Source organism: Eriocheir sinensis, chromosome 27, assembly GCF_024679095.1.
Source record: "Eriocheir sinensis breed Jianghai 21 chromosome 27, ASM2467909v1, whole genome shotgun sequence".
NCBI classification, from domain to species: Eukaryota; Metazoa; Arthropoda; class Malacostraca; order Decapoda; family Varunidae; genus Eriocheir; species Eriocheir sinensis.
Genome location: NC_066535.1, coordinates 18175681 through 18197357, shown reverse-complemented (window position 1 = coordinate 18197357; position 21677 = coordinate 18175681). Strand labels below are relative to the sequence as shown.

General features: G+C 44.0%; 1 protein-coding gene and 4 long non-coding RNA genes across 9 annotated transcripts; 2 read left to right on the top strand and 3 right to left on the bottom strand.

Moving 5' to 3' along the window:
- Positions 1-1227: 1227 nt before the first annotated feature.
- Positions 1228-4050, top strand: LOC127004228 (uncharacterized). 3 transcript variants are annotated; one of them, XR_007757700.1, is made up of 3 exons: positions 1228-1472; positions 2659-2795; positions 3624-4050. It is a non-coding gene; the product is annotated as an uncharacterized LOC127004228 (long non-coding RNA). The 3 variants fall into 3 exon arrangements; XR_007757701.1 differs by lacking the exon at positions 1228-1472 and adding an exon at positions 1545-1936; XR_007757702.1 differs by lacking the exon at positions 1228-1472 and adding an exon at positions 2037-2185.
- Positions 4051-4194: 144 nt separating this feature from the next.
- On the bottom strand, positions 4195-6745 carry LOC127004229 (uncharacterized). The gene is made up of 2 exons (XR_007757703.1): positions 5819-6745; positions 4195-4720 (listed from the first exon to the last, which is right to left on the bottom strand). It is a non-coding gene; the product is annotated as an uncharacterized LOC127004229 (long non-coding RNA).
- A 48-nt stretch (positions 6746-6793) lies between these two features.
- LOC127004226 (uncharacterized) lies at positions 6794-11229 on the bottom strand. Of its 2 annotated transcripts, XR_007757698.1 has the most exons (4): positions 11079-11229; positions 10894-10959; positions 7378-10768; positions 6794-7271 (listed from the first exon to the last, which is right to left on the bottom strand). It is a non-coding gene; the product is annotated as an uncharacterized LOC127004226 (long non-coding RNA). The 2 variants fall into 2 exon arrangements; XR_007757697.1 differs by having other exon boundaries at positions 6794-10768.
- LOC127004225 (proline-rich protein 36-like) lies at positions 11200-13615 on the top strand. Of its 2 annotated transcripts, none has more exons than XM_050871769.1 (2): positions 11200-11724; positions 11793-13615. In XM_050871769.1, the coding sequence occupies exons 1-2, from the start codon at positions 11200-11202 to the stop codon at positions 13128-13130; spliced, it is 1863 nt and encodes a 620-aa protein (XP_050727726.1). In that variant the 3' UTR covers positions 13131-13615. The 2 variants fall into 2 exon arrangements, with proteins under 2 accessions (XP_050727726.1, XP_050727727.1); XM_050871770.1 differs by having other exon boundaries at positions 11759-13063.
- Positions 13616-16024: 2409 nt separating this feature from the next.
- On the bottom strand, positions 16025-21307 carry LOC127004227 (uncharacterized). Its single transcript, XR_007757699.1, has 3 exons — positions 17025-21307; positions 16255-16810; positions 16025-16149 (listed from the first exon to the last, which is right to left on the bottom strand). It is a non-coding gene; the product is annotated as an uncharacterized LOC127004227 (long non-coding RNA).
- Positions 21308-21677: the final 370 nt, after the last annotated feature.

Sequence of the window (21677 nt, the reverse complement as noted above, 5' to 3'; positions counted from 1 at the left end):
CAGTACGGGTTGCGATGGTTACGCAGTACGGGTTGTGATGGTGACGCAGTACAGTTTGTGATGGTGACGCAGTACAGGTTGTGATGGTGACACAGAACGGGTTGCGATGGTGACGCAGTACGGGTTGCGATGGTGACGCAGTATGGGTTGCGATCATGCGATGGTGACGCAGTACGGGTTGTGATGGTGACGCAGTACGGGTTGTGATGGTGACGCAGTACGGGTTGTGATGGTGACGCAGTGTGGGTTGTGATGGTGACGCAGTACGGCTAATGCAACACTTAAAACAAATTAAAACTTAAATATATATATATATATATATATATATATATATATATATATATATATATATATATATATATATATATATATATATATATATATAAATAAATAGACTAGAGGGTTCAACTCCATTCTCTCGCCACGGTGAGTGACATGTATCCTTAGTTGTATAATCACAATGTACTGCCTGGGGGTTGGGATGGCATGCTCCTCCCTTCTCCTTTGTTGTTTTACTTGCAACAATAAACTATCAATCAATCATGGTTGTAGCGTATAAACATTTTTGTTCACCTTATTTGCTTCAACTCATTGTCATTCATGTACTTTTTATTGCATTAGATTTTCGTTTACAGTTTCAAATTCAGCACATCTTTCCGATTCAGATGGTGTATGACATGTACCAATGTAACAATAATCAGGTGTAAAAAATGGAGAAGAAAATAACAAGTCTATCTGACAGAGGATCGCCGAGGTGCTGCTAACTTGATAACAGCAGTAGCAGACATAACAATGTGATGTTAAATTTCAGTCTCGCGGCTCGACGGTCTCGCGGCGAAGACAGGGCCAATAATGGCGTCCAAATCTTAGGCTGTCGGGACTTCATCTATCAAGGGACTCTACAGATCATGACCCAGAAACGGGTTACGCTAAATGGAAAAGGCTATAAGATGGTCGCCAGTTGCTTCAAAATCCAGCCGCTAGCAGAAAAGTCGACGTTAAAATGGTACAGGAGAAAACAAAAGCCTGAAAGAGAAAATTGGTACCGGGGAGACTGGGGGAGTAAGCTGCTGTTCAAAGCAAGGTCCGGAACTCTAGAAGTTAAGGGGAGAAGCAGAGACGAGCAGGACCAAAACTGCAGCTTGTGTATAGGGGAAAAGGAAACAATAGAGCACCTGATAGTGGCCTGTGACAGGTATGAAGAAGAGAGGCAAAAGCTATTGGCATCAGTGGTGGAAATTATTGGGGAAGAGGAGTGGCATAGCAGATTGGAGGAGGAAGCCGGAATAAGTACTGTGTTAGGACTATAAGGCAGTAAGGAGGAAGCAATGAAATTAATACCTCACACAAAAATTGCCCGCCCCCCCTTACAGGGCCCCCTTTGAGCAAAGGCCCTCCCCCTATTTAGGGGGTAAATCTTACGAACGAACGCCGTGCGGCGCGCGCTAAACCAACAACACTCAAGGAGGCAGGTAAGTTGCCCCTCTGCTCTTTTATGGCTGTTGTTACATATTGTTGTATTGTATTCTCCAACTTCAGTGCTGTATGTGTTAGGAAGGGCTTGTGGATTTGCTGGACACGAGGAATGGTTGACGATGATGAGATCTATATGATAATAGGTTATTAAGGAGTGTGTTGCTCGAGAAGTGTTGATGTCCCTGATCAGGCAGTTTGAAGAGTCCTGCTGGTCCCTTGGTAAAGCTGCTGGCTGGGTGTAAGGACCTCGGACGGTGACTGACTTTGCCAATTTTCTTAGCATGTGATGTTTTGTACTTACACTATCTCAAAATGCTGGCAGCTTGCGTTCTCAGTGTTGTGGGGATGTCTTGTCTTCTTGCACGGTTACCTGGGAGTCCAGCGCCCCTCCACTGTGCTCCACTCCTATTGTGGCTCAGCTGGCCAGGGAGAGAATTACTCCCTGTCACCCTTGGAGTAGGTGAGTGTAGGACATGGGCTCATCAGGGATCCCTGGCAGAAACAGATCTAACTTTTCTTGAAGGTCTCTGTGCTGCAGTTACCCTAGTAGTGTCCCTGGGCAGGCAGTTGAAGTCTTGGTCCATCGTTAGTAAAGCTGGTTGCGTGTATGGACCTCAGATGTTGACTGACTTTGCCAATCTTTGTTTAGCATTTGCTGTTTTGTACTTACAGAATCTCAAAATGCTGGCTGGCAGCTTGTCTCCATAATGTGGGTGTATTAGTGTAAAGAAAATATGGGTAAATCTTGAGAATAGCGGCTCCTAGTGGGTCACATTTAGGGCACGGTGTGGTGGTAATTACAACATTTCTAGCACGTACAACGGGGTTTTGACAAACGGATAGGCGTCTTTGTCACAAGGGGTGTATTTTTCCGCCTGACCTCTTCCCTTTCTTCACCCTGGAGCTCGCAGTCTCATCGCCCATTGACTTAGAAGAAATCGTGAGGCCAGCGTGGAAAATTCACCCCTTGTGACATAAACACGCCTGTCCACTAGTCAAAATTCCGTCGTACGTGCTAGAAATGTTGTAATTACCACCACACCCTGCCCTAAATGTGCACCTACTAGGAGCTGCTATTTTTAAGATTTACCAAAATATGAAATATTTGACCTAAATATTCCAAAGCTATGAATGCTATTGTGCATTTTGTTGTTATTGTCACAGTATTATTATTATTTTCAGTTGAAGAAAACTAAAGTCTCCTGAAGTTGAGCGTCACTAGCTGGTGATACCTGGGCTAAAAGGTTGGAATTCTTCAAACCTATATACAGTGTCAACACAGGCTTTGTCTTGCTTTTTCCTGCCCAACTTTTGACAAGGTTAGTAGATTAATTACATTGTAGTTTTCCACAATCATTGCTTAAGTTGTAATTTTGTTTCATAGTATAGTTTTGGACTAGTACAGTCAGTTAAATTCAAACTGCTTAAGCAGCAATGCAGCCATTTCAGTGTGGTTGGGGCTAGATTCCATGGGCAGTATCTATCTATGCCTGTTCTCAACCCTAGATTACTATCCTTGTTGGACTAACGTGGTTACTATCAATGTCCGGAATCCCGGACAAACTTTGCAGGCTTGAAAACACATATAAGAATGGTGCAAAGTTTAATTACAATTTTTTTTACTTAAACTAGAATACACTCTAAATTATATGACCTATAAACTTAACATATTACCCAAAAATAACATTACGAAAAAATAAATTAAAAAAGGTGAAACTCAAAAAATGCTACCTTTCTCTAATGAAGGCACCACTGCCAGGCAGTATTGGCGGATTGTGTTGAAATGTGCCACACTTGGAGTTCACACATCCCCTGAAATGTTCCACCTTCAAAAGCGCTTATGCCAGTATTATACTTGATATCAGAATTACTACCGTTGTCTGGAATTCCGGACAATTGTGAATAGTTCAGGAATTATGCCCGGGAAAAACACAAACGTACCTCATGCACCAAGGGCAGAATGCTAACTGAGATGTCATGGCCGAACAGCACCGTACGTCTGACAGATTTCCTTCCGTGACGCAAATTAACCTCCCATGCCGGGATTCTGGACAACGAGAGTAATCTAGGGTTAAAAACTTTCCCATATAATGATTACCACATTAGAAGAGCCTCCATTTATTCTTATCCTTGCATGCTCTATGTAGAAACGGTCCATATGATGCAAGCGAAGCTTCCCACTCTCCGTGCTGGCAGCGTTGAGAACTACTGGGCATTCAAGAGGCAGTTCCAGGAGTTTGTCCTCGACACGTCAGCTTCAGCCATGCATAAGCTCAATCAGCTATAAACCAACTGCGACGGGGAGGTGCAGCTACTGATAGCTCACTGCATGGCGCTCCCGGCAGAACAAGGCCTCGTAGTGGCCCTGGAGATCCTGGATGAACGGTTCGGCGATGAAAGAGTCTATATGAATCAGTCAAGGGAGAGGCTTTCCGAAGTCGACGTTCCACACACACACACACACTGCAAACACCCCACAGTATTCTTTCTCGATCGTTACTCACTCCTCACTTAACTCACACACACGTCAACTAAACCCACGTGTAAACCTAACTCACACACGTTAACTAAACCCACGTGTAAACCATAGAGTGTTACTACACACTCCCGCATTCGACACATCCTGTCCTGACACAATAACCCCATGCGTTTGACTGTAAGCGCGATGATGACCAACGCTTATTTAAGTGAGTAGTTAAGGTGACTGATACCGCTGCGTCGAACTCACATCATTTATTGATAGTGGTCAAACCTGAAAGATGGGCGTCATATGCGTTACAATACGGAAACAACGACGCACAATCTCTTTATTATTATTATCACGGCAGAGCAAGCAAACACTACTAACCGTCATTAACAAGATAAAGGCCATGGTCATATAAGTGCACGTCAGACGAGATATTGGATAAACTACATTAAAACATACAATGAGCATGGTGACCAGTACAATGAACAAGGCTAGTAAGGCATTAATAATAAGTGACCAGTACAATCAATATGGGTAGTATGACACTAATATAATCAATAACACATACGCATTTGCGGGTACAGTCGGGTTACTCCTTCCGGTCGGCCCCGGTGGTAACGGCAGTGTGAATAACGTCGTGTTTCCTCTCTTACCACTACCCTGCTACTGTCCCTTTCTCCTCCTTGCTCAACCCTGCACCAGAGGGGCCTCCAGCATGTGTCCCGAGTCAGCATTTCACTCATCTCGCTGCTGTCTCGACACTTTTCCCGTGAACATCTGCCGACACAACCATCATTTCTACTAATATATTTTGACTGTTTGTTACAATTGCTAGCCCATTGATATTGTTTCATCATATTCCTTGTAATAGGATTAATGTTATGAATGAATAAGGATTAAATTTTCTCAGTATCCAAACCTTTTTGTACACTATGTGCTTGAAACCAACTTATGCATTATTTGTTACCAAGAGGACGGAAAAAAGGATTAATAGAGAGATGAACGTTTTACTAGCTGCATAAGCCATGCCTGCTTAATTTCAATATATTTGAAGTCTGTGTTGCAATTGCAAGCCCATTTTGATATTACTGTTTGCGCTTTCCTCACCTCAGAAATGAGTGGTAAGTTTTAATGATTTAATGTATTATATAGGTGAATGGTGGCTGCCATAAAATTCACCATCATATTTTTTTTTCAATTCCTTGCCTTATTTTTTGGGTTTGTTGTTACCTTAAGGACAATTATAATTATTATGTTTACAGAAATTGTATTATTTTTTTGATATTGCCATTCTCTATTTTGTTTTCCTTTACAGAGCATGTTAACATTTTGCAATAGTAGCATATGAATATTTTGCAGTATGTATTTATATGCATAATTTACAATATAATCAGCATATATAAGTGCATCTATACTGTATTGTAAATTATAATATATATATATATATATATATATATATATATATATATATATATATATATATATATATATATATATATATATATATATATATATATATATATATATATATATATATATATATATCTATATATATATATATATAATTTACAATACAGTATAGATGCACTTATATATGCTGATTATACTGTATTGTAAATTATGCATATATATGTATAAATTACAATACAGTATATATGCATTTATATATGCTGATTATACTGTATTGTAAATTATGCATATAAATACATACTGCAATATATTAATGTGCTGTTAATTTAGACAAAGAAATCCCATCTACATTAACACGGGTAATAGACCACCCAATATTCACGTGAAATACTCGTGAATGTTACACGTGGTTTAGGCGAGAATTATACCTGTGGAAATCACCTCGCCCTCCAGTCATTCCTTTACCTTAATTAAGTGTTGATGGCGCCATAATAACCAGGGAAGGGCCTTGTAGTGATGAATAAATGGAGCCACAGTGAGGAGGAGCATCTGCTGGCGACCAGAAGATCAGCTGTTTTCCTCTGCCACAGCCTCTTGAAGATGATGATGGGGGTGATGGCAAAGATGATGCCTATAAAGCCTGTTATCAAGATTTTTTCCTCCCTCAGGCTATATAATGTTATAGGGGTGATGGCAAAGATGATGCCTATAAAGCCTGTTATCAAGATTTTTTCCTCCCTCAGGCTAAATAATGTTATAAGTATAGTAAATAAAGTCTTTTGTATTCTGTTAAAATTGAGGTCTTCTGGTCCTCTTTGGTTCTAATAGAGGATGTCTTTAGATAATATAAATACACTTGGGCAATGGTTGTTATTCTCAGAGATGCTTTTGCCTCTCATGTTACTATTTCCAAAATGTAAAAAGGTCAGTTGGGTTCTAGTGAGTGTTCTGGTAGGTTCAAGGCACAGAAGAAGGGTCAAACTACCACCATGGTCATAAAACTACCCCAAGAAAAGCATATAACTCCTACAAAAGCCTTGTCAAATATGAATTTCTTTGGCACAGAAAGCTGACAGGAGGGATTACTGTACCCTTTAATGCAAGGAGGACGTGTGTGAATGAGGCCCCAGCAGTACACATAGATCAGGCAGAGGGAGTGAATGGAGGGGGAAAGGTTGAGGATACATCCCTACATCAAAGTGCCTCAGTTAAAGATTCTGAACGCTTCAGTCATCTTCAGTTACCATACACTAAATTGACCCAGAAGCCACTCCAACCCTCCTCCCCAACTATGGGAGCAGATTGATTGTATGAAAAAAGGTTGGGGTTTCACACCAGTGTTACCCTGAAGGGAAGTTGCCAAAGGAAGCTGGCTTCTGGACCACTTAGGTGTCAGTTCCTACTCGCCTATTGCTACTGCAAGGCTAGAGAAAAGTAATATCCATACTTCAATTTATTATATTCTGAAATAACAAAATACAGCATGTACAAAACTTAATACAACTTTTAATAAATCTTACATTTTAAGGAAGCTAGTTTTCGGCACATTGCCTTTATTGACAATCTTAAATGAAATCAAGGATGAACATTAGATATGAAAGGCTGCAATGGGAGACAATTGATATGCTTACTAAAGTTGTACAATCTTAAATGAAATCAAGGATGAACATTAGATATGAAAGGCTGCAATGGGAGACAATTGATATGCTTACTAAAGTTGTATTTGAAAAACATTTCAAGCAAAATTCCCTTCACAACTGAGTGCTGGAACTCATCAGGATAAACCCCAGAAGTCTCCATCTTCAGCACCTCAGCAAACCCAGATATACATGCCCACTCTCCCGGTGGAGCAATCCACGGGAGACAGCCAACCTCTTTGAAGAGCCTGGTCCATTCCAGTCACACTTACGGCGTAATACTAATGAAGTTGGGGGGGAGGGGGAGGGAGTGTCGAGTTAGTGAACTTGCATAAGTCAATGCTTATTCATATAATCCATACTTACCAAGACTAAGGGTTCACTTACCTTCAGCACCTTGAAGAGCATCTCTCAGGCAGACTCACTTCAGTCCAATCCAAGCCCTTGGCCTCTGCACGGGAGCGACTTCCAATAGATTCATCAGTCTTTCGAAACACGTGCTACCCTTAGTTTAGGGCATATTTCTATCATGTGCAACCCAGCAAGATTCCTTTGCCATTTCATTCCAGATTTCAATTAGTCTTGCAATGTTCCTCTATAGTTCTGTTCATACATCATAGTCTTGCAATGTTCCTCTATAGTTTTGATGTATAGTTCTGTTGATACATCAATGTCTTTAAACCTTACTAGACTATGTCAGCTTTTTTTAAAATATATATTAAGGGTGCAAGTAACCGAACTTCGCCGTTATCCAGAATTGCTTCGTTGTCAGTCTCACGGCTTCAGACGTTCACCATTTCCTGACACGAACTGGCCCACTTCCTCCTGAAGATTCCTGATGTTACAGTGGTCTGATGTAAATCAAGCTCTGCCTGTAGTTGCTCTGGAGAAAATTTGTAGTTTCCATCATAACCAAGCTCTGCCTGCAGTTGCTCTGGAGAAAATTTGTAGTTTCCATCATAACCATCTTTCACTTCGTGTGCAATTTTTATAAGGGTGCAAATAACCGAACTTCACAGTCATCCAGAATTACTTAGTTGTCAGTTTCACGGCCACGGTCATTCACCATTTCTTAACACTCCCCACTTCCCAAGGATCCTTTAAGGTGTAGCAACATGTAAATCAAATTCAATTTCTATGATTACTCTGGAGGAAACTGGTTCCCAAACCACTGTTCCCCCTCATTACTACTCTGTTTAGGCAGTACTCATTCTTGATATAGGCAGCAGTATAAACAAAAATACTGCTTCACAATCCTGCTTGACATGTTTCCTGTACTCCACATGACTTGGTAGCACTTGCACCGATGAGATCTCCTCCAGCTGTTGCTTTAATATTCACAATCATTATAGTCCACATAGCTTCATTAATAACTCCAATGGCCAACTATGACAAAGAAACCTCACTCAAAACAGAATGAACTAATAATCTTAAACTAGTTTCTCTACGAGAACTGAAAACACCCACTTCTTAAAATCTGGTGGCAGGAGAATCCTTTCTTGTGAGGGCAGACACAAGGGATCACTCTCTCATATGCAGGCAGCACCAAAGCGACCCATGATAACCACGCCCATCCTCTTGTCTCTTTGATGAGTGACGACAATCACGCCTAGTCTTCTTTCTTCTTATGGCAGACACCCCCATCCTCTTTTCACCTCGAGAATCGACAACCCAGCACATTCTCTTTTCTTCGAGACTGACGCCGTGCCCATCCTCTTCTCTCCAATGACCGGTGACGACCACGCCCGTCCTCTTCAATGACCGATGACGACCACGCCCATCCTCTTCGATGACCGATGACGACCACGCCCATCCTCTTCGATGACCGATGACGACCATGCCCAACCTCTTCGATGACTGACGAAGACCATGCCCATCCTCCTCTCTTCAATGACCGACGACGACCATGCCCATCCTCTTCTCTCTTCGATGACCGACGACGACCATGCCCATCCTCTTCTCTCTTCGATGACCGACGACGACCATGCCCATCCTCTTCTCTCTTCAATGACCGATGAGACCTTGCCCACTCTCTTCTCTCTTCGATGACCGACGACCACCATGCCCATTCTCTTCTCTCTTCGATGACCAACGACGACCGTGCCCATCCTCTTCTCTCTTCGATGACGACCGTGCCCATCCTCTTCTTTCTTCGATGACCGACGACGACCATGCCCATCCTCTTCTCTCTTCGATGACCGACAATGACCATGCCCATACTCTTCTCTCTTTGATGACCGACGACGACCATGCCATCCGCTTCTCTCTTCGATGACCGGCGACCATGCCCATCCTCTTCTATCTTCGATGACCGACGATGACCTTGCCCATCCTCTTCTCTCTTCGATGACTGACAACCATGCCATCCCCTTCTCTCTTGTCAGAGACCAATGATGACGAAGTCCATCCTCTGCTCTTCAATGAGGATTAGGCCGCACCCTCTCTTTGATGAGCAACGACACCGAAGCCTCTCCTCTCACTGTTCGATGACCACCACCCTTTCTATCTTTGATTAGAGACAAAGCTTTGTTTTGTCGACCACACCTATGTCTCAATGACAGACGAGATACTTGGTAGTACTAGTTGTGTACTTTTTTTTTTCCTCAGTGGAGACCAATGATGGTCACACCCATTCACTTTGATTACTCTCAACATTCATCTGTATCTTGTTTTGCTCTAACTGACATTACATATTGGTTTCTGACCGCTCCTAGCCTTCCCTCCTCGATGACAACCCAACTTCTTTCATGACGTCAATGGTGATGAAGACTTTATTGTCACTGCGATACCTAACACTAGTCATATTCAACATCCTACTCTGCTTCTAACAATAACAATTCCCTTCCTATTGCAATCACAACTATCAATTTACAGCCACTCTCTTTACAGCCTTTTTCTTTATCTTTTTTTTTTTTAGATCAAATTACAAAACTTGATTACAAAATGTAATGCACAAAAAATTTTCTGCAAGTGCTCCTGGTGCATGGAATGCACTTTATTACTGCTTGCCAATACTTTCTAACACGATATATAAGGTGTCATGGAATTTAATAAAATGGTATATTTCAACCACGAAAAATCTTCAATATCCCTAAGTCATAAATTCACTCTATTCATTACTTGGTGATCACCAACCAAAATCTCCAGAAAATGTAGATTTTCATTACTCATAAACGAGATTCATACAACCATGCTATGTTCTTGCTCTCTTTACCATGACTTCTCAATCTTTTTTTTTCTATCTCAGCTAAAAGTCCGTTAGATATTTCTCCCAACTCTGCTCCGATTATGTTTTTCAAATATGTTTTGGTGATTAGTTGGGGTCTGACAATTTATCTATTGCACAACTTACTTCTCCAAAACCATGTAGTACCACAAACCAAGTATTCAGGCTTTGGCTTTTGGTTTAACCCAAAACCTGTTTTCAGAGATATCTTTCTCATCATCTTAGATTTGCTTACTTGAAATAATAATTTAATATTCCTAACCTATTCTCCATTTAGTTAAGCTTGTTCCAGAGCTCCTTTCTTTCCCTTTCCTTTGATAATGCAGTTTATCCCGTCAACACACCCAAGTTCAATATTCAGTTAGTCAGGTTCACCAAGGAGGTCCCAATTTTCTTATTAACCCTTTCTAGATCCCTCTAACCCCTCCCACATTATCATTTATTGATAATTACAATCAGCCATCAACAAATGACAACACTGATCAATATATCTAACCTGTTTACATCTGAGGTGACCACTTCACCACTGGACTAATGAATCCATTCTCAGACCTGGAAAAAAAAAAAGCCAGAAAATTGTAAGTCTCTACATCCAACACTTACCTCCCATTTCATTAATACAGGATGAAATGTTCCATAGTATGTTCAACTACGTTTAAATGTGAAAAATAACTAACCATTGTATAACAGCTCTTGTTGCTGGTACGAAGATCTACTCTGCGAAAACACCACTTTTTCATAATCTGGAAAACAAGTACATAGAAAATGAAAACTCATACCTTGAAGTAATATAAAAAACATTATAATCAAGATAGAGCAAAAGGCTTCCAAAAATTTAATTGCAAAAAGAAGAGGAACAAACCTTTCCATTTGGACTGCATTTCTTCTTTCTTCCATGCAGTCAGCTAGGGTATGGCCAAGAGATCAACAACGAATACAGCTGTCTTCCTGGATCGCCACAGTGGCTGTCTTCCTGTACCAACATGCCACCTAATGGGTTGTCATCTTTGGACTGCCCAAAGACACATCTGCTGCTGCTGCTGGAAGAAACAGCTTCAAGAACAGCCATGCCGCCCTTAGGCCAGTCTTCCAGGACTGCCACACCATCATCCACCACCATCATCTTGGACTGTCACGCTGCCCACCACCATGCTGCACTCCAGCATGTCGTCCCAGACTGCCACGCTGTCCACCAGCATCTGTCATCCCAGACCGCCACACTGCCCGCCAGCTCTGTCGTCCCGGACCGCCAAGCTGCCCACCAGCGTCGGTCGTCCCGAACCGCCACGCTGCCCACCAGCTCTGTCGTCCCGGACCACTATGCTGCCTACCAGCATCTGTCATCTCGGACCGCCGCACTGCCTACTGGTGTCCGTCGTACCAGAACCCACGCTGCCCACCAGCGTCCGTCATCCCTGACTGCCACCCTGCGCTCCAGATCTGTCGTCACAGATCGCCACAACACCCACCAGGGTCTGTCGTCCCAGATTGCCACGCTGTCCACCGGCGTCTGTCGTCCTGGACCGCCACGCTGCCCACCAGATCCGTCGTCCTGGACCGCCACGCTGCCCACCAGATCTGTCGTCCTGGACCGCCACGCTGCCCACCAGATCTGTCGTCCTGGACCGCCACGCTGCCCACCAGATCTGTCATCCTGAACCGCCACGCTGCCCACCAGATCTGTCGTCCTGGACCGCCACGCTGCCCACCAGATCTGTCGTCCTGGACTGCCACGCTGCTCTGTCGTCCCGGACCGTCACGCTGCCCACCAGATCTGTCGCCCCGGACCGCTACGCTGCCCACCAGATCTGTCGCCCCGGACCGCCACGCTGCCCACCAGATCTGTCGTCCCGGACCGCCACGCTGCCCACCAGATCTGTCGCCCCGGACTGCCACGCTGCCCACCAGATCTGTCGCCCCGGACCACCACGGTGCACACCAGCTTCCGTCGCCCCGGACCTCCACGCTGCCCACGAGCGTTCGTCGTCCTGGTCTGCCACGCTGCCCACCCCCATCCGTCGTCCCGGACCGCCACGCTGCCCACCAGCGTCCGTTGTCCCAGACCGCCACGCTGCCCACCAGCGTCCGTTGTCCCGGACCGCCACGCTGCCCACCAGCGTCCGTTGTCCCGGACCGCCACGCTGCCCACCAGCGTCCGTTGTCCCGGACCGCCACGCTGCCCACCAGCGTCCGTTGTCCCGGACCGCCACGCTGCCCACCAGCGTCCATCGCCCCGGACCGCCACGCTGCCCACCAGCGTCCATCGCCCCGGACCGCCATGCTGCCCACCAGATCTTTCACCTCAGACTGCCACGCTGCCCACCAGATCTGTCGCCCCGGACTGCCACGCTGCCCACCAGCGTCCATCGTCCTGGACCGCCACGCTGCCCACCACCGTCCGTCGTCCAGGACCGCCACGCTGCCCACCAGCATCCGTTGTCCTGGACCGCCACGCTGCCCACCAGCGTCTGTCGTCCTGGACCACCACCCTGCCCACCAGCGTCCATCGTCCCAGACCGCCACGCTGCCCACCAGATCTGTCGCCCCGGACTGCCACGCTGCCCACCAGATCTGTCGCCCCGGACCACCACGCTGCCCACCAGCATCCGTCGTCCCGGACCGCCACGCTGCCCACCAGCGTCCGTTGTCCCGGACCGCCACGCTGCCCACCAAACCTGTCGCCCTGGATCGCCATGTCACCCACCAGCGTCTGTCATCCTGGACCTGCACACCACCCACCAGTGTTAGTTGTCCTGGACTGCCACGCCGCCCACCAGTGTCCATCTTTCCAGGCCACTGCATTGCCCAGCGTCCCTCGTCGCGCCACCACCATCTGCTGTCCCAGAACATCATGCCGCCCACCAGTACCTGTCATCTGAGACCGCCACGCTCCCCACCAGCGCCTGTTATCTGAGACCGCCACGCTGCCCACCAGTGCCTGTCGTCTGAGACCGCCACACCGCCCGCCAGCGCCTGTCATCCGAGACCGCCACGAAGCCCACCAGCGCCTGTCATCTGAGACTGCCATGCAGCCCACCAGCGCCTGTCGTCTGAGACTGCCACGCCGCCCGCCAGCGCCTGTCGTCGGAGACTGCAACGCTGCACGCCAACGTCCCTCGTCCCAGATCGCCACACTATCCACCAGTGCTCATCTTCCCAGACCACCAGCATCCATCATCTTGGACTGCCATGCCGCCCATCAGCTGCCATCATCCTGGACTACCTCGCTGCCCAACAACAACGAATGTCCCAGACCACCACGCTGCACGACCATCTTCCTGGACCACCACGCCGCCCACAGTGGCTGCCTTCCCGGACCGCGCCGCCGCCCACCAGCGGCTGTCTTCCTGGACTGCAACACCGCCTACCAGCGGCTGTCATCCTGGACTGCAACACCGCCTACCAGCGGCCGTCATCCTGGACTGCAACACCGCCTACCAGCGACTGTCTTCCCAGACCGCAACGCCGCCCACCAGCGGCTGTCTTCCCAGACTGCCACACTGCCTGCCAGCGGCTGTCATCCTGGACTGCCACACCACTCATCAGTGGCTGTATTCCCGGACCGCCACGTTGCTCGTCAGCGGCTGTCTTCCCGGACCGCCACCCCGCTCGTCAGCGGCTGTCTTCCCGGACCGCCACGCCGCTCATCAGTGGCTGTCTTCCCGGACACACGCCCGCTCATCAGTGGCTGTCTTCCCGGACCGCCACGCCGCTCATCTGCAACACCGCCTACCAGCGGCTGTCTTCCTGTACCGTGACGCCGCCCGCCAGAGGCTGTATTCCTGGACTGTGATACTGCCTATCAGTGGCTGTCTTCCTGGACTGCAACACTTCCTGGACTGCGACACCGCCTTCCAGTGGCTGTCTTCCTGGACTGCAACACAGCCTACCAGTGGCTGTCTTCCTGGACTGCAACACCGCCTACCAGCGGCTGTCTTCCTGGACTGCGACACCGCCTTCCAGTGGCTGTCTTCCTGGACTGCAACACCGCCTACCAGCGGCTGTCTTCCCGGACTGCGACGCTGCCAACCAGTGGCTGTCTTCCCAGACCGAGACGCCGCCCACTGGTGGTTGTCCTCCCTGACCGTGATGCTGCCCACCAGTGGTCGTCTTCTTGGACCACTACGTCACCTGAAGGACCATCATCACAGACTACCATGATGCCCACCAATGGCCATCTCCCTGGACCGTCATGCTGCTCACCAACAGACGTCTTCCCATCCCGGACATACGCCATGCACCATCAACTGTCTTTCCAGACCGGACCTGCGGCGCCATCCACCAGAGGATGTCTTCCTGGACTGCGACGCAGCCCACCAGCGGCCGTCTTCCTGGACAGCTTCACCGCACACCAGCGGCTGTCTTCCTGGACCACCATGCTGCCCACCAGTAGCTGTATTCCTGGACCACTACATCACCTGAAGGACCATCATACCAAACTACCATGATGCCTACCAGCAGCTGTCTTCCAGAACTGCCACACCCACCAGTGGCCATCTTCCTGGACTGTCATGGCACCAACTGGTGGCTGTCTTCCCAGACTGCCAAGGCACCCACCAGCGATGACAGTCTTCCCAGATTGCCACGCCGCCCAGCAGCAGCTGCCTTCCCAGACAATCACGCTGGCCGTCTTCCCAGACTGCCATGGCGCCCGCCAAAAGCTGTCTTCCTGGACTGACACGATGCCCATCAGATTTCTTCCCAGACTGCCATGGCGCCCACCAACTGCTGTCTTCCTGCACTGCCATGGTGATCATCATATGTCTTCCCAGACTGCCATGGCGCTTACCAACGACTGTCTTCCCGGACTGCAACGGTGCCCATCAGCAGATGTCTTCCCGAACTACCATGCCACCCACTTTTCCTGGATCAATTTGACCACTATGGTGCCATAATACTCTGTGACCATATCTAGTGACACCACATATTAATACTGTTAATGCCATAGTCTTTCAATGCATAAAAGTTACAATTTGAGACTGCCTTCCTGTGGTCATATCTGTGATATTAGTTCCCCATCAGGGATCACTTTTACTGGGGACTGCAATTCTGCAGCTGCTTGCTATGGGTGTCCTAGTTAATTCCTTGTCCATTCTCTACTCATGTTTACAATGGAGCACTTCCATGACCTTTGTTCATTCACACAAGGCTTTACATGCCACCTCTGTAATAAGTTGAAATTTTGGACTGCATCAGCCAGTCCATTCAACTGATCACTTCACTAGGGATCAACCAAACTAAAAACGCACCACAGATACCCTGTCATCACAACTGGCCACACTTTACTTTAGCAGCATGAACAAGATTGGATTATCACTTTGCTCAATATACATCCTTGCAGCCATGTGCCCTACATTCCTTAAACATCCAAATTTCCAATGTCATAACCATTTTCTTGAAATCTATCATGAGCAATCTTGATTCCACAATCAACTTCATTTATGATTTAGCATGTTGAAATTTATCAGCAAACCAATCTACTTGCAAAATCCCTTTCCATGTCTTCCAAATCAGTTTTAAACTTTGTTCAACTTTGGTAGAAAACTTGCATCCTGTTTTTATCCCCATCTCTTTACCTGGAAAAAGAAAACATTTTGCCTAATATTTTTTTTAAATACCTTGCATGAAATTTATTGCAGATGTATCAACGGATGACGCTTTTTCTTATACAATCCTCATTATTGAAAAGAATAAAACAATCGGCATTAGCCTGACAACCATTTCAGAACTGAAATCAACCACTTTCATTCCCAAGTGTAATCCCTACCAATTCTCTCTGCCTGATAAAGTGGGTGGAAAATGTTCAACTTACCTTAATATAATGGATATCAGACAGCTATAATGCTAGATTTCATCTTCTCTCCCTCTCCTTGACGATAACTATCAGTCCTTCAGCTAATCAGTCCTTCAGCTACCTCCCCTTCAATACAATCCTGTAACATACATAAGAAAATAGTTACAAGGAGGTATAGCTTACAAAAAATATAAATTATTCAAAAAGATATTGATATGTGAAACAAACTGAATAGTTTACTAACCTAGACTAGATAAATGCTCCTGAAGATGATGCCGGTGACACATTCCTTTAACGATGCTAGTTTATAAATTACTTAATTTTTACTTAGAGGAAATGCCCCACCCACTTTCCCACTCTTCTTGATAGCCACTATACAGCTGAGAGAAGAGTGACCAGCAACTGAATTATCAGTCTATATGACAATGATAAACTTGATATGAACAAATATGATAATTCAAGCTCCATTTCCTCTAAGTTCACAGTGTTTATGATAATGTTTTTTCCTAAATGCTTGAGTTTTTTCCCAATAACAAATGGGCAACTTCCAAAGCAACTGAATATTTCTATATGCAATGTGGCAACATGACATCATTAACATCATATTCACAGGCAAGTTTAAGTATCTCATGCTTGTCTTTTAACTACCATCACATAATAGCAATAATATAGTTCCTGTAACATTATTTAAATCTTTACCATTAAAAACTTATTTATATATAAGCAGTACTATTTTCAACAATAAAAGAACACCTAACAATGTAGGTCAAGAATCTTCACTGAATGTAGGTAGTGCAAATCTGAAACAAGGCATAAAATTCATGAGTAATTAATATCATGATTACTCTCCATTAATGGTGCACTTCATTTAATATATCAATGCCATTGCAACATTTACCACTATTATCTAATCATTATATAAATACGCACCACTATTATCTAATCATTATAAAATACATAACACCAACAACTTATCAATACAGTAGAACTAATAAGACAGCTTATAACTCCTACCTTATTAACACTGAAGTCATTGGCCAAATGGTGCTACTTTTCCCACCGAATGCTGCATCCTCTACTCCTCAAGCACCTACAAATAAACATCCTACCTATCTACTACCAACATTTAGTTATTTAAATTCAAAATCAATTAACTGCTTTAATGTGGTAGTTAAAAATTTATTTAATGAGGCAGTTTGATCGTCAACAAAATCCATAAAGAGCATGATAGTTTGATCATACTAAAACTTGTGAAATTATTATTTTTTTTACATACTAAACAGAATCCTTTGAGTTCTCAATCTTCATGTTATTTAAGTTACTGGGAATCTAAAACTGAGATTAAATATGAAACTTTTACCTCATTTGGAGCAATAAATGGGATGAATAATAAATCCACTGCTGAGCAAATGATGTCTCTGAAGAATTGTAAAGACAAGACTTAGTTGCCCCCACCCGTCCACCCCCCAAAATGTTGCCCTTCCATTATTTGTGTAAAATTTCAGTTATATTCATAGAACTTGTTGCTACTGAAATACCAGAGAAAAAAATTATCAGGAGTTACCTTATCTGGAGCAACTACGGGATGTTCAGTGAATATGTTGTATTTATGAAACCAGAGAATTCTGAAAAGACATGTTTAGCTGCCACACCCCCTGTCCCCCAAATCTTCTCCTCAATTATAAGTTCATTTTTTTAAACTATATTTTCAGCACAGAACTAAATTTGGTAATAAAATTATACAATATCAACACAGGCGGAAAACAGGTTACCTTCTAGGAGAAACTAATTAAAAGATGTAGAGCAAAGCAAATGTTGAACAAGTGTTATGTCCATGCCAGCCTGAAAAGACAGCATTAGTTGCCCCCCCCCCAAAGAAAAAGTAGCAATGTAAAATCTATGCAAGATCTACTAAATATTTTAATCGTAACTTTTAGGATTTGAATTCCCTAGTAAATCCACAGTAAATCAGACCAATTAAATAAGTGGTAATCTCATTGAGTAAAGGAACTCCATTCAATTACTGAATGCCAGAAGACATTAGATTCTGAGCTAATTCAATAGATGTCAGTTAATGAAATCAAGTGGATTAACCATTCAATACTATTCTGAGAATTGAATGTACAATAAAACCATACTGAGCAAATGAAAATTCCCCAAGTCTGAAAAACAATGGTCACACCCCATCTCCAAATGCAGGAATTAGTCCCATCCAAGCAAGTCAAGTAGAACATTAACAATACTAGTTACCTCAATTGGAGTTTTTCTCAATTGATGTTTACTGTAGTCAATAATGAACAAATAAACATCTGTAAATCTCAAAAGAAACACTTAGTTGCCCCGCCCACCCCTCAAAAAATTACCCTCCCGTGTGCACCCACAAATTTAGGATAAATTTTCCAAAAGATAGTCAAGTATTTTTTCATCAGTACAAAGCTGGTTACCTCATTCGTAGCAATGTTGCGTTAATGAAGTCCACGAAAGTCTGAAAAGACAATTAGTTCTACCCCACCCCCAAGAATAATATCTTTCCCTCCTATTGGTGCTGATCATTTAAAGTTTTTGTTAATGACACTGAAACTGACACAGGCTTTTGAATGATTTTCAATCATTGAAAGATTTGTACCTCCTAAATCCTAAATGAAGTATACTGTCAACACTGGTTACCTTATTTGAAGCAATAACCAATTAATATGGGGTAAATCCAGCCACAGCAATAACTTCTGGGAACTGAAAAGATACCTTTTAGTTGCCCCTCACCCTCCTATCTGTGCTGGATTGATATTTTGAAGTTCCGAATACACATTAGATATGTAGAACATTTAACACCCTCCCCATTTAAGCTTTAAATTACAAGTTACATTCACTTTAAATCTCCTTATACTTTTCTTCACTTAATATTGAAAATATCAATGTTTTATGCATCCATAAACTGAACAACTGGTTACCTCATTATGACGAAAGAGTAAACGATGAACAAGTGACGATCACGATGAAATTCAAACTGTGGAAATAAAAATCAAATTGCCCCCCTCCCACCCTCACGTACTTAATGTATAGACTTTCAACCCTAAATAAAATTAATATGCAATCAACACTTCACAAAACACCATTGTAGCAACAATTACAAAGCAACTCCAAGATTACCTCGCCTGCTGCAACATGGATCAGACGCAAGTTGTATTTTCAAGAAGAAACCTTAGTTCAGGACGAGCCTGAAAAGAAACATGTGAATTGTGCCCCCCCCTCCCCAACCTCACTACAATCTATGGAAATCGGCCCGAATCTGAACTTTGCTTGAATTGTTGTTTGTTAGGCATTGTAGTGGCAAACAAGGTGAGTATACCAAGTAAATTTATATAGCACTGATCTACTAATTCCTTATGTTTGGGATAATGTGTCATGTACTTATCCAGTTTTCAAAGTCAAGTATTTGCCAAAGCCAACAGCTGAAAGCACACCACCAACACCAGTGCTACTACTCAGTAAGCAGACAATTACTGTTAAACTGATATCATTCCTTTATAACTATGCAAGTCATTTAGCATCAAAAAACATTTGCACAGAGCCAGTGCTATATCCAGATGAAATGTTAGACAAATGAACAAATTGGAAAAAGGTGCATACATGCCCCCTCACACAGCATAAGACTTTTCAGCTCAAGCTAATCTTCATCAAAGGTTAAACCATATTCAAAATGCCAAGGGATACACCATAAATCAGTACAGTATGCCTAACCTCAAAATAATGTTTTGTCTTCCATTAAATGTGACCCCAATTCCCACATGAGCAGGGTGGGGAGTTAGGAGGAACAATGTGGCTCCTTAGCAAGGCTTTGCCTAATATTAAAATTATTTCACAAGTTTACAGATTAATGCAAAACTGGCAAATGCAGACTATCATTTTATAAATTTCATAATAAACTGAGTAACTGCATCACAGTGGCTCACCTCTACGTGCAGACAGTACTGGAGACTAACTGAAGTAAAACTGCACAGTATGAAACACCAGATGCAACAGCCCGGACTGTAAGTACTCATTAATGTTTCCTAAGCTAAGTTACCTGTCATCATGCACTACATACCATGAGCAGACATTGTCAAATGAAAATGAACCTTCACAATGAAACAAGCCATACTATATAAAATGACCAGAGCCATATCGATACAGTTCTGGTCATACCTCACTAATTAAAACGAGACACCTCTGATGTAGAGCATCAATTTACATGTTCCTTCAGGGTGCTTTAGGAAGGAAAATCCTGTATACTGTTGGCAAGCATTCAAAACAGAAAAATTATTCAACTGACATGCATGAACAAGTCATCATCTAAGTGTCAAGACTAAAACCTTGTTAATTGAGCACAAAGCATAACTTATCAACGAGTTAAGCTGTGCATAGAGTAACCTGTCCTCAGCCATATTCAATTAATCTTTCACTTAGTATTGAATTGCCATAAAGCCAAAATGCTACAAGATTGCATTTATTGCATAGGAATACCTAGTACTTTTCTCCGCATTGAAGATGCAAATTAATTTCCAATAAACTACTGCCGTCAAAAGTTAGTATTAGCTTTCTTGTGTATTTACCTCCCTGCCGCTTGCCATTATACGATTCCAGGTGCAACAATGGCTGGTTAGCTTGGGAATAACCTTCACCACCAAGAGGGAAGCCAGGCCAAAAACGGGTGTTCCTTAGATGTGGCACCTATAAATAAATCATTACGTTCCCAATCCTCCCTTCTGCATCCCAGGAAAGGCATATAACCATTGCTACATCCCTTTGAATTGTGAAAACAAGTATCCTTTAGAAATTGCTGAACAGTATTATTTCTAATTAATTGTAACTTACATCACGTTACCTTTGCAGTTGTTCTACCCGATGGGAGGTTCAATGGTACGATGCTGGTATGCTGAACAGATAACCATAATAGCAGCAGAAGTTCGGTGCAATGCTCAACAGGCAGTCTTTAAAGATAATCAACACCCTTCCCCGTTTTCCCACTACGAAGCCAACAACCAGTGGCACTTAAAATGGACTGTATTGGCTATACAGGCAGCACCACACGTGGCCAGTCAGTGACTTGTCAAAGCAGTACTTTCCATAGAATTCAAGTTCTGTACTAGAATGCGTCTGAGGCTGCCTCCAGGATACAGGGCCTTGGTACCGCCACTGCTTCAAGCCAACGACTGCACACTTTACCCCTACCCGATTTCCTGACTCTACTATCCGACGGAGAAAAACGGAAATTGGGTAGAAGTGAAGTGTGTGCAATCATCGGCTTGAAGCAATGGCGGCACCATAACTGTGTATTCGGAGACAGCCTCAGACGCATTCTAATCTATAACGAACTCTATGGAAAGGTCAGATGAGTGGCCATGTGACACTGCCTGTATAGCCAATATGGTCCATTAAAAGCATTGTAACTTTTAAGGTCCAACTGGTCCATTAAAAGCACTGTAACTTTTAAGGTCCAACTAATATCTTAAATTTCATGCTGAGGCAGTACTGAAGCCATTAGAACAATATGTGCTCTGCAATGTACTGTACAGACATAAACCACAATATGCTCTTTAAATGTAAATTCTAAATGACAAAGCTAATATGGAATACTGCCATCAATCTCAGAAATAAATACCTGTGAGGCCAGCCAGTCACAAATCCTTG

Bases quoted from the DNA above. Each gene is read 5' to 3' on its own strand.
- LOC127004225 (XM_050871769.1), top strand. From the start codon at position 11,200: ATGCCACCTAATGGGTTGTCATCTTTGGACTGCCCAAAGACACATCTG. The intron at 11,725-11,792 runs GTCTGTCGTCCT...GCTGCCCACCAG, and splicing joins TTGCCACGCTGTCCACCGGC to ATCTGTCGTCCTGGACCGCC.